The sequence below is a fragment of the Moschus berezovskii genome, chromosome X, assembly GCF_049115385.1.
Source record: "Moschus berezovskii isolate FMDL1 chromosome X, NW_MosBer_1.0, whole genome shotgun sequence".
In the NCBI taxonomy this organism is placed as follows: domain Eukaryota; kingdom Metazoa; phylum Chordata; class Mammalia; order Artiodactyla; family Moschidae; genus Moschus; species Moschus berezovskii.
This window is the reverse complement of record NC_142488.1, coordinates 115,896,770-115,909,504: the sequence shown is the minus strand read 5'-3', so window position 1 is coordinate 115,909,504 and position 12,735 is coordinate 115,896,770. Positions and strand designations below refer to the sequence as shown.

The following is a 12,735-nucleotide window of genomic DNA, read 5'->3' as shown; positions in this document are numbered from 1 at the left end:
GAAAATTAGAGATACCAAGGGAATATTCCATGCAAAGATGGGCTCGATAAAGGACAGAAATGGTATGGACCTAACAGAAGCAGAAGATATTAAGAAGAGCTGGCAAAAATACACAGAAGAACTATACAAAAAAGATATTCATGACCCAGATAATCATGATGGTGTGATCACTCACCTAGAGCCAGACATCTGGAATGTGAAGTCAAGTGGGCCTTAGAAAGCATCACGAAGAACAAAGCTAGTGGAGGTGATGGAATTCCCGTTGAGCTCTTTCAAATCCTGAAAGATGATGCTGTGAAAGTGCTGCACTCAATATGCCAGCAAATTTGGAAAACTCAGCAGTGGCCACAGGACTGGAAAAGGTCAGTCTTCATTCCAATCCCAAAGAAAGGCAATGCCAAAGAATGCTCAGACTACCGCACAATTGCACTCATCTCACACGCCAGTAAAGTCATGCTCAAAATTCTCCAAGCCAGGTTTCAGCAATATGTGATCCGTGAACTTCCAGATGTTCAAGCAGGTTTTAGAAAAGGCAGAGGAACCAGAGCTCAAGTTGCCAACATCTGCTGGATCATGGAGAAAGCCAGAGAGTTCCAGAAAAACATCTATTTCTGCTTCATTGACTATGCCAAAGCCTTTGACTGTGGGGATCACAGTAAACTGTGGAACATTCTGAAAGAGATGGGAATACCAGACCACCTGACCTGTCTCTTGAGAAACCTGTTGCAGGAAGCAACAGTCAGAACTGTACATGGAACAACAGACTGGTTCCAAATAGGAAAAGGAGTGCATCAAGACTGTATATTGACACCTTGCTTATTTAACTTATATGCAGAGTACATCATGAGGAACGCTGGGCTGGAAGCAGAAGCACAAGCTGGAATCAAGGTTGCCTGGAAAAATATCAATAACCTCAGATATGTAGATGACACCACCTTTATGGCAGAAAGTGAAGAGGAACTAAACAGCCTCTTGATGAAACTGAAAGAGGAGAGTGGAAAAGTTGGCTTGAAGCTCAACATTCAGAAAACTAAGATCATGACATCTGGTCCCATCACTTCATGGCAAATAGATGGATAAACAGTGCAAACAGTGTCAGACTTTATTTTTTGGGGCTCCAAAATCACTGTGGATGCTGATTGCAGCCATGAAATTAAAAGACGCTTACTCCTTGGAAGGAAAGTTATGACCAACCTAGATAGCATATTAAAAAGCAGAGACATTACTTTGCCAACAAAGGTCTGTCTAGTCAAGGCTATGGTTTTTCCAGTGGTCATGTATGGATGTGACAGTTGGACTGTGAAGAGGGCTGATCACCGAAGAATTGACGCTTTTGAACTGTGGTGTTGGAGAAGACTCTTGAGAGTCCCTTGGACTGCAAGGAGATCCAACCAGTCCATTCTAAAGGAGATCAGTCCTGGGTGTTCATTGGAAAGACTGATGCTAAAGCTGAAGTTCCAATACTTTGGCCACCTCATGCGACGAGTTGACTCACTGGAAAAGACTGTGATGCTGGGAGGGATTGGGGGCAGGAGGAGAAGTGGACGACAGAGAATGAGATGGCTGGATGGCATCACCGATTCACTGGACATGAGTTTGAGTGAACTCCGGGAGTTGGTGATGGACAGGGAGGTCTGGCGTGCTGTGATTCATGGGGTCGCAAAGAGTCGGACACGACTGAGGGACTGAACTGAACTGATTCTGAGGCAAAGACAGGAAAAGGTGGTTAATAAGAAAACAGAAATTAGTGAAAGAAAAAAAATTCTTCATGACTTCAGTCTCCAGGGTGTCAACCAATTAGCATCATCCATCCATAATCCAGCACGTGCAAACTTAAAAGGAATTAGAAGTCCTCTAGTTTAAACACATAATACTCAGAGTAGTCTATCTTTGTTAAAATAAGTGTACAAAATAAGAATATAATTGTTTGTGTGCATGCATATGTGTATATATTTGTATGGGTGCTCAGATGCTAAAAAGTGCTTAATTTGGGTAATGAAGTAATGGATTATTTTATTTAAGTTTTTATTTCATAATTTTGATTTTCAAATTTTCTGTGAAGTAAATATTTACTTTTTGATCAAAAGGGGAGAGGTTGTTAAGACATTGGTTTTTCCTTGGAGCGTTTCCATTCTTACTTACCTTCCTGAAATCAGTGAGCTTGTTCTGGATCCAGGCCTCCACGCTCAACTTCCCTGCAGACTTTCTTGCATTTATAGCAGGCCATGCGCCATGGAAAATTCACTGCTTTACAGCCCAGGCACTGCCAACAATTTTCACTGGAATGTATAGCAGGCTTCTGCTGATGCTGGGAATCTGAGGATCTTTTCTCTTTTGATTGCTTGGCCTTTTGCTCCTGTTTCTTTGGGCTTTTACTCACACCATGACTTGTGCTGGACCCCAAGGGACATGTCCCCTGGGGCCTCTCTGGACCTTCTTGTTTGGGGATCTTGCTGCTACCCATGGAGTACTTCTCCTGGGGCATCACTGCACATTCCTTCTGGCTGTGGCTCTTGCTGTCTCCCTGGGGCACTGTCCCCTGGGGACAAACAGGGCCTTCTTCTTGGCTGTGGCTCCTGCTGTCTCCCTGGGGCGCTGTCCCCTGGGGACAAACAGGGCCTTCTTCTCGGCTGTGGCTTCTGCTCCTCCCCAGGGAGGACATCCCGTGGGTACACACACCTTTCTCTAGGCTCTGGCTTCTGCTGCCCCCGACGGAGGACATCCCCTGGGGACACACAGCATCTTCCTCTTGGCTCTGGCTTCTGCTGTCCCCCAGGGAGGACATCCCCTGGGGACACATAGCACCTACCTCTCGGCTCTGGCTTCTGCTGCCCCCCACGGAGGACATCCTGTGGGGACACACAGCACCTTCCTCTCGGCTCTGGCTTCTACTGTCCCCCAGGGAGGACATCCCCCGGGGACGCACAACACCTTCCTCTCGGCTCTGGCTTCTGCTGCCCCCAACAGAGGACATCCCCTGGGGACACACAGCATCTTCCTCTCGGCTCTGGCTTCCACTGCCCCCCATGGAGGACATCCTGTGAGGACACACAGCACCTTCCTCTCGGCTCTGGCTTCCGCTGTTCCCCAGGGAGGACATCCCCTGGGGACACACAGCACCTTCCTCTCGGCTCTGGCTTCTGCTGCCCCCCAGGGAGGACATCCCCTGGGGACACACAGCACCTTCCTCTCGGCTCTGGCTTCTGCTGTCCCCCAGGGAGGACATCCCCTGGGGACACACAGCACCTTCCTCTCGGCTCTGGCTTCTGCTGCCCCCCAGGGAGGACATCCCCTGGGGACACACAACACCTTCCTCTTGGCTGTTGCTTTTGCTGCCCCCCAGGTAGGACATTCCATGGGGACACATAGCACCTTCCTCTTGGCTGTGGCTTCTGTGGGCCTCCTGGGCATATTCCCCCTGGAGGTTCTCAGAATATTCCTCCTGGGCATAGAAACTTTGGTCATATGGTGGGGCCATCTCTTCCTGGCCCCCCACTGCAGCCCACTGACCAGGTGAGTAGATCCCCAGAGAAGGGATCTGGGGTGCAACTGCTACTGGCACTGCTGCTGCCATGACTGCTTCCCCTTCCATAAATGCTGAAGGTGGTAAAGGTGTCACATACGGGAATCCCATTGGGAATGACACATGGCATAGGCATGGATGTGGCACCGGCATTGGTGGAAGGGGTTGTATTGCCTGGGCAAAGGAGTTCTGGGGTCCGGGGACATAAACCATAGCTGCTGGGGCTGCCATCTGACTCTCTGAATGTGGCATGCCCTGTGCTCCCATAGCCACCATATTGTCATGCTCCGGTACACTCATGGACCATGCTGTAGTCCCAAACTGCTCAGCTCCAGGCCCAGGCAGCATTTCATGTGCCACAGGTGGTAGCTGGGCCGATCTTTCAAGCTGGAGCAGTCGCCCGCGCAACATATCTCGCTCATCTATCACCTGCTTCAGGGTGAACCGTGTGCTTCGTAGATGCACTGCCGCCTCCTCATGCTCCTCACGGAGGCGCTTCAGCTCATTTGCCAGGGCCCAGGAAGCTGCCTCACGCTCCCCCACCTGCTCCTGGAGCCGCCTGATATGGTACGCCTGCTGCTCCCACTGCCTTGCACCCACACGCACGCTCAACGCCAGCGCGCTCCAGGCACAGGCCCTCTTGATGGCGCGCGGCACCCGCGGGTCAGCAACTACGATTCGCAACTGATCCTCTACCTCATTCCAGGGTCGTGAGCGTAAGGCCACGTAGAAATCGGGGCCACCCCCGTTCACGAGGACCTCATTGTTGATGAACTTGATTACATCGATATGGCGAAAGCCACTGGCATGGTCCCCAAAGTCCACAGCCATGGCTGCCGAGGCCTAGTCAACCAACCACGTCACCGAGGAATATGTTGCTTTTAGACAGCTGCGGCAGCTAAAAGCTGCAGCCGCTACCAAATCCGCCCTTCACCTCCTGGCTCAGTCCTCCTTGAGTCCTAGCTCAGTCCTGGTCTCCTTGCCCGCCTCTTTTGTCCCTCACAGGGTCCCGCTTTCCTCACCGAGAATAGAACAGGTCCGCTCACCACCAAGCCAACCGCCTAAGTGCAGACGACGTGACTCACACGCAAGGCTGCTAGACCTGCCGCCCAGCCAGAGCCCCCTCTACAGGGTGAGCGGACCGGAAGCTGCACTGGGTGCCGCAATGAGACCAGATGTGGCAGAGGGGAGGAGGGAGTTGGTGCAGGCAGCAGGGCGCAAGCGCGCAGTGGCAGCGAGCTCTTACAGATGCTAACAGTTGCCAGTCACACACCTAGGGGCTGCAACCGCACACATACACACACGCACACACACATACTCGCTCTCTCAATCCTGTTGTAAAAGGGTGAATCAACGGAGATCAGAGAACTTGAGTGAGAGGGGGGTTGGGGGGTAGGGGAGGGAAGTAAATAGGGTGCAAACTTGGGGTCTATCAAAACCCCCCAAAAACGGGTTGGACAGTGTTGGGAGAGACTTAAGAGAGAAAGCTGTGCTTACACTACTGATGTGAGGAAGGTGATGAGGCTGCATGGTGGGGAAGCAGTGGGAACCAGGTAAATATGCCACTTTGGCATATTTATTAGTTTGAATTAAATTTACTTAAGAAACAGCCAATGTAAGGACACCCTGACCCTCATCCCCCTAAAAGCAGGAAGTAAATATCCAATATGAAAGGTACCCTCCCTATACCAGATGGTGTAAGGCATCCTGATTGCCGTTTCAACCTTAAAAAAAAAAAAAACAAGTAAATAGTTCAGCCAGCAAAATTGAGTTTATTTTGAAAAAGCAGAAGAATTAAATTCAGGACATATAAAGTGTGACATACTGTAAGCAAGTCCAGTGAACAAAGGAGAGGAGTGATCTTCAAAGAAGAAAGGAGGAAGTTTAGTGGGACTGTTTTGAATTAAACTTTTTGAATGGGAACAAGAGTTTAGGGTGGTGGAAGCTTCTCATTGGCAGAGTTATGGCAGTTTCCCATTGGCTGTGTGTTGTTGTGCAAACAGAAAATCTTCCTTCTAATTGCTAGGGTGTGTAAACTTCCTGCTGGAGTATGTAAAATAAGCTGTAAGAATGATATGTTTCCTTCTTCAATTTTTACATTTCCCCCTTTTGATCAAAATCTTTCCTTGAAAGTATTGCTGATCAAGAGTCAGGTATTCTATATTTGGTGGTTTTTTTCCTCAGAGTCATGAAGGACCTTTCCTGATCCTTGTCATGTGCCATGTCAGAGGCAAGTGTACACATTAGAAACTGTTGAGGTCACATTTGAGTAACAAGGAAGGATAGGAGGAACTCTTTAGCATTTTCCACTTAAATTCTTTATCTTATCAAAGTCATAAGTGTTAGAGATTATCTTGAAGCATTAAGCTAGCATCACTTTATTGTGCATCATTTCTAAAATAATTTAACAAGCAATAGCTATAAAGCTTACAAATAATTATACAAAGTAGAGTTGAAAGTAATATGAAAAATTCAGTTTGTATGATGGTTCTAAATCATGACCTTAGACTTGAAGATAGACAACTGAACAGCTAAAAGGATCATGTCAGGTGAAATTTATTGCAACCAGTGTGCTTATTCTCTGATTTTGTGTAATCAAGTTTTGACCTCTTCAGATACACTTACCCATGTGCAACATCTCACAAAAGCCTCATTGTTCAACAAGTAGGTTATCAAGAGCCATGTAAACGTCTGGAACTACTTTAGCCACTAAGTCAAGTGATTGTTGTTTGGCTGCTACTACTTTGGCTGCAGAATTGGCTAGCTTTCCTAATGTTAGGGAGATATTTCTGATCATGCAATCAATGGCACTTACTCTGATGCAAGGGAGAAAGTCTCACCCTATGGAGCAAACCTGAAGTCATGTATGTATCCTGGAAGCTCCTATTTAATATAGACATGGAGGCTTAATGGGGTGTACTAGTGAGAGGTTTTTGGCTTGTAATTGATATTAACAGGGACAGTTAAATATAATGACAAGTATTAACCTCCAATTCATTGGCTATCTAAATATTCATATGTCCATGGGAAATGTCATCCACCACAGACAAAAATGAAGCCAGATGGAGCACAGGAGACTCAAGCTGAGGTCTGGAAATGGATAAATCCATTAGCTGAAAGTTTCTGATTTAAAATCTGATCCCTTTTCAAACTAGGTATCAGACTATTTGGGATGACATTCTTTGAAATACCATCTCATGTCAAAAATAACTTTTCTAAAAGCCTTGCAAACAAGAGTAAGCTCATTTGTATTTCCCTTGAGTGCAGGAGACCATATTTGGATGAGGAAAATAACATGGAAAGTGAAGATCATATGATCAGAAAAGTAGAGTGTTTAGTTACAGTGGTATGATTTTGATTGGGGAAAGATTGAGATAAGGTATGGAAACATTCAGTCATAACAGCTTAACCTGATATGTAACATCCATAGGCTTGTGGGTAAAATCAGCCTTGGCATTTGGGAATACAGAGAAAATGGTTACAGACAAGACCAACAGGTATCGTACATCGTTTCCAACATGGTTCTCCAACATAGAGTTTCTGGTGACATACCCATCAGAAAAGTTTCCCCCTTTTTCAATAGAGTGGGAAATGTGGATAAAAGCATTGTCTTTCTAAGAAGGAAAGGGAAAATAAAGTGAGAAACAACAATCATCTGGTCTAGTCATCTCAGGAAAGCTGTCTCCTTCACCTGTTGTCTGCTTCAGTTCCTGGAAATCTTTGTTTTCAGGTCACTAGTTAGTGTATATGTCTAGCTAGGGTTTGGTGCTTTCTTTATATGACACATGAATTCAAGAGTCTATCTATAATTTGGAGTTTGGCAGCACAAGAGTTTGTTAATAGTACCTTATTAGGACCTTTCCCATTGGGTTGAAGAGAGTCTTTCTAGAGATGTCTTTTCCAATAAACAAAATCTCCAGGCTGCAAAGTATGGTGTTTGAGGTCTTCATCTCTCAGGAGCATGCTGTGAAAATATTGCTGTACTAAAGCATGACTATTTTCAATGGATGTAATCAGAACTTTTCAATATTGAAGTATATCTCCTTTTATTAATTTTGGAGCTACATGCCTGGGGTGCCCAGCAATTATGAGTTCCAAAGGGATGAATCTGAGATTTAGAAGGACCAACAAGCAATGCTTTTGGCCAAGGTACTTGGAGGGTCTCCACAAATTTTGCCAAATGAGTTTTTTTTTCTTTTATTTTTTATTATTTATTTTTGGCTGTGCTTGGTCTTTGATGCTGCATGCAGGCTTTCTCTAGTTGTGGTAAGCTACTCTTTGTTGCTATGCACAGGCTTCTCACTGCTTCTCATTGTAGTGACTTCTCTTACTGCAGAGCACTGACTCTAGGCATGGGCTCAGTAGTTTTAACACATGGGTTTAGTTGCCCCAGGGCATGTAGAATCTTCCCATACCAAGGATCATATCTGTATCCCTTGCATTGGCAGGTGGGTTCTTAACCACTGGACCACCAAGGAAGTCTGCCAGTTGTGTTTTGATAGTGCTGTTAGTTCGTTCAACTAGTCCTAAAGATTGAGCATGATAAGCATAGTGAAAATGCTATTCAGTTCAGTTCAGTTCAGTTCAGTCGCTCAGTCATGTCCGACTCTTTGCGAACCCATGAATCACAGCACGCCAGGCCTCCCTGTCCATCACCAACTCCCGGAGTTCACTTAAACTCATGTCCATCGAGTCATTGATGCCATCCAGCCATCTCATTCTCTGTCGTCCCCATCTCCTCCCGCCTCCAATCCCTCCCAGCATCAGAGTCTTTTCCAGTGAGTCAACTTGTCACATGAGGTGGCCAAAGTATTGGAGTTTCAGTTTTAGCATCAGTCCTTCCAATGAACACCCAGGACTGATCTCCTTTAGAATGGACTGGTTGGATCTCCTTGCAGTCCAAGGGACTCTCAAGAGTCTTCTCCAGCACCACAGTTCAAAAGCATCAATTCTTCAACGATCAGCTTTCTTCACAGTCCAACTCTCACATCCATACAAGCAAACAGCACAAATATAGTATTTGGCCAGTAAAATGGGTTCCCCAGTCACAATGGAGCTCAAGAAGTTACCCAGGTAAGGATAATATTTTCTATTAATATTGTAGATACTGAAGAGGCAGTAGCTTATCTACAATGAAAAACTTTGACCCACTGGGAAAACATACGAACCATGACTAAAACATATTTATATCCATGAAATGGAGAAAGCTGAATATAATCCATTTGCCAAACCTTGAATAGCCCATTGGGCAAGTTAAAGGGCATGCCAACTTATCAGTATAAAGTCTGCAAATTTACCTTTGGCTAGAGTACAACCCGAGTAAGAATATTTAATTCAGCCTGTTGGACTGAGGTAACCAAAGGCAAAGGTGCTGTCTCAGTGACTTCAAAAGGAGTTGCAGTTGTACACATAGCACAGTATTTACATTTTTCATCCTTTAAATAAGAAACATCAGTAAACTATGAAAATTCAGCATTGGTTAGGGGATTTTGCTATAAATCCTTGCAAGGGGTCAAAAGATGATCTGTTAAGAGTGGAGCAATCATGAGGAGTATCATCCACAGATGAGGGAAGAAGGGTGATACAGTTAAAGTTATTAGATGAAAAAGAGTTATATAAGGAGCAGTTAGCAAGAGGATTTTCTAGGAAGTGAGACAATTGCCCTAAAGGTGTTGAGTGTGATAAGAATTTAGGAAGACTTCTGCATGGACTGCAAAGATAGTTTGAAAGGATTTGATGATTATTTCTTCAGTGGCCTTAACTAAAAGGATAGGAACAAGAATGGCTCTGAGGCAAGGAGGGTATTTTTATGCCATAGGGTCTAGCAGATGACTTTAGTACCCAGCATTACAAAGATGATCCCCATTTCCAAGAGTGTTTCCCTCCTCCCCATATATGAATAAGAACAAGGAAAAATGATAATCATATATCCAAGAGTAGGGGGATTTATCCATTTTTCCTTTAACATTTTAAAAGCTGATCTTCACAAGTAGCAAGGTCAGGTTTCATGTTCCTCAGTAAGACATATAGAGTTTGGGCCATGAGATAAAAGTTTGGAATCAAGTTCTGACAATTGCCAGCCAACCTGAGCAAACCTTGTAGCTGGTGTTTGATTTTGGGTTTGAGGAAATTCAGAATGCCATGAAACCCATATGGATCTAGGTACACCCTTTGTTCTGAGATCAGATGCCCCAAATAGTAAACTTTAGTTTGAATAAGCTGTAGTTTCTTCATAGAAACTCTATGTCCCTTTGAGTATAAAAGCTTTAACAGGTGGATGCTTTTAAATATCTTCCCGTGAGGAGACCTGGGAAGTGAAACAGAGAAGCAAGTTATCTACATATTGTAATAAAGTAGAGCCTCCAGGAAATTTTATATCATCTAAATCAGCTTTTAATTTTTATAAGAAATAGGAAGAACTTTTGGTAAAAACATGGGGCTTTACTGTCCAGGTATATTGTTATACTTCCCAAATAAAGGCAAAGATAAATTGACTAGCTTTATCTACTGGGATGCTAAAGAAGGCACTACATAAGTCAATGAAATTTAAATTTTGCATTAAGTGAGGATGGAGGCTAATAAAACATGGGGATTGGGAACAATAGAGTAATGAGGGATAAAATATTATTTGTGGCTCAGAGGTCTTGGTCAAATCTCCATCCTCAGCTACTGAGTTTCTTTATAGGTAAATTACGATGTTACAGGGACTAGTGCAGAAGGTAAGGAGGCCCTGGGCCAAACAGTTTTCAATTATCAGCTTAATGCCCTGGAGGTCTTCTTTACTTATAGGGTATTTATCAATTCTTGGAGAGGCTTTAAAGGATCTACTTCAATCTTGATAGGAGGTGTACCATGGATTCTGGTGATATCTGTTGAAGATTTCATCCATAAGGAGAGTGATAGTTGATCCAATAGGAACAAATAATTAGTATCCTTAGAATTATCTCTAATGCTGTCAGAGACAGAACAAATAAAATACATTGAAGGGTCATTTGATTTATTTAGTTGGCTATTTTGGTTGCTGTTATCAAATTCTAGAACTATTTCCCCCTTTTGGGAGAGAGAAATTCCAGCATGTTATTTTATGAAGAAATCTCAGCCCAATAAATGAATGGAGTGGAGGAACTAAGGAGGAAAGGACGGGTATCTCTTAGAAGTCTTAAACAAAAAGAGATAGGTTTAGAAGTAGAAACCTGCTGAGTTTAATTTGTAGCCCCCATTATTTTATCCAAGTATTCCAAGGCAAGGACAATTTAATAACAGTGAGTTTGAATACCAAGAGTGTACCTCCAATGTCAATAAGTGCAGAGAAACATTTATTCCTAATCTGGAGAGTGGTTTTGCAAAGTTGGCTAAGGGGAAGGACTGGGGGAAAACCCTGTAATTCCTCAGAGTCCCATCATTAGCAGTTAGAAGGGCATTGGAAAGGCTGGTAAGAGGGCTAAGGGCAGCTGGAGTGCTCAAGCTTGAAAGTCTTTATTCCAATTTCCTGGATTTTTGTAATAACAGCAGCAATAAGGAGGATTTTTATTTTGTTTAGGAGCTTCCACTTCTTGGAGTTGAAAATTGAGGACTCTGGTAGTCTTCTTCATTGGATCATCTAGGGTGCAGGTCAGCTAGTTTGCTAAATTAACTAATCTGAGGTGGACATAGTTTCCCATTCCATTCTAGTCTTTTTAACCAGAAGAGAAAGATCCCAGTTCAGTTTGTTAATGAACACAGAGTTAAGGGCTACCCAAGTGCTGTTGCCTCCTTAGCAAAGTAGACAGTACATCCGTCTCATGATGCCTACCCAAGTGTATTCAACGTTCAAAAAAGAGTTTCCTTTAAAGACAATTTGGAGTAATCTACAGCAATCATGCATGGGTTCTTTGGACTTCTAGGTACAAGTTTGAATTTTATTCCCATCAACTGGCTTTGGAAAAACCTTAGAAATTGCCAACTGTAGTTGCTGGTGATTCCCCAATCCTGATGGTATAGCAAAACAGCAGGGATTACTTCGTCCCCAGGGTATAACTCTAAAGACTTCCAAGGATTATCCCAATTAAGAGTTTTTATCCAATGTTGAGTCTGAACTTCATCGGCAAGCATATGAACTAGCTGATCTAAGATTGAGAAACTAGGATGAAAAGTTTGAATGACTATATTAAATTCCTCAGCAAATCTATGAGGATTCTCAGTTATTTGGGTGAAATCTTTGACTATGGCTTATATCAGCTTTAATCCAGAGGACATAAGAAAGTAGGGGTTTAGAATTTAGATCCTCAGAGGGTCTGATATTAAGAGGTTCAGGGGAAGAGGAAGCACGGAGAGGTTGGGAGAAAAAAAGAAGTTCAATGGGAGGATTGGAATGAGGAAACAGAGAGTATAGAGGTGGAAGAATAATGCAGAAGGGTAAGAGGAAGATGGCAACAGAGACAAAGAGGAAAAGGAAGGGCAGGAGTGAATGCTGACATTTTAGGAATCAGTGAACTAAAATGGATGGGGATGGGCAAATTTAATTGTTTTCTTCCAATTGTTTGTTCTCAGTTTATTTAGAAATGGTATTTTATAAAGGGGCAATTTTAGAGCCTTGAATGTGTTTGAAAGCTTCCAGGTACCTATTAAGATAACATCGTATTCAGTCTGTTTAATTTTAGAGCCATAGTCTTCTAACAGTTCTGAGAAAAACAAGTTTGGGGAGGTCTAAAATTCCCCATAATGGCCATTGGAGTTTTAAATTATTTTTGCTTAAGTTGATCCATTTAGTTTAAAATGTGCATGAGGAAGGACCATAGTTTTTAACGTAAAACCAGACTCCCAGAAGGAGGACCCTCCTGAGAGACTTTTTATAGGCTTAGGATCACATACTTTAAAACCAGAGATTAAGAAAACAAGTCAGTACTCACCAAAAGGGCAATGGCACCACACACACACACACAAAACAGAAGATCTCAATGAAAGTTATAGAGTTCAGTCAAAACAAAGGAGATCAAATCTAAGAGACTTGCCAGACCAGAAAGAAGAAGACAACTCATAGAAGTTAAGAGCACAAGGGGCTCAAGTGGGTACAGCATACTGTTCCAGGTGTACTGCATACTGTTCCAGTTCCTCCAGGGTTCATCACCTTCTATATTTCTGACACCAAGTAATACCAACCTTTAAAACAAAAGGTTAAGTGGTTTAACTGGTGAAATCAAGTTTATTTAAGAGTGGCAACAGAATTGCAATTC

At 43.5% G+C, this 12,735-nt stretch overlaps 1 protein-coding gene across 1 annotated transcript; it reads right to left on the bottom strand.

Moving 5' to 3' along the window:
- Positions 1–2,152: 2,152 nt before the first annotated feature.
- On the bottom strand, positions 2,153–4,354 carry LOC129564008 (uncharacterized). Its single transcript, XM_055437653.2, has one exon. It carries the CDS (start codon positions 4,352–4,354, stop codon positions 2,153–2,155), a length of 2,202 nt encoding a protein of 733 aa, XP_055293628.2.
- Positions 4,355–12,735: the final 8,381 nt, after the last annotated feature.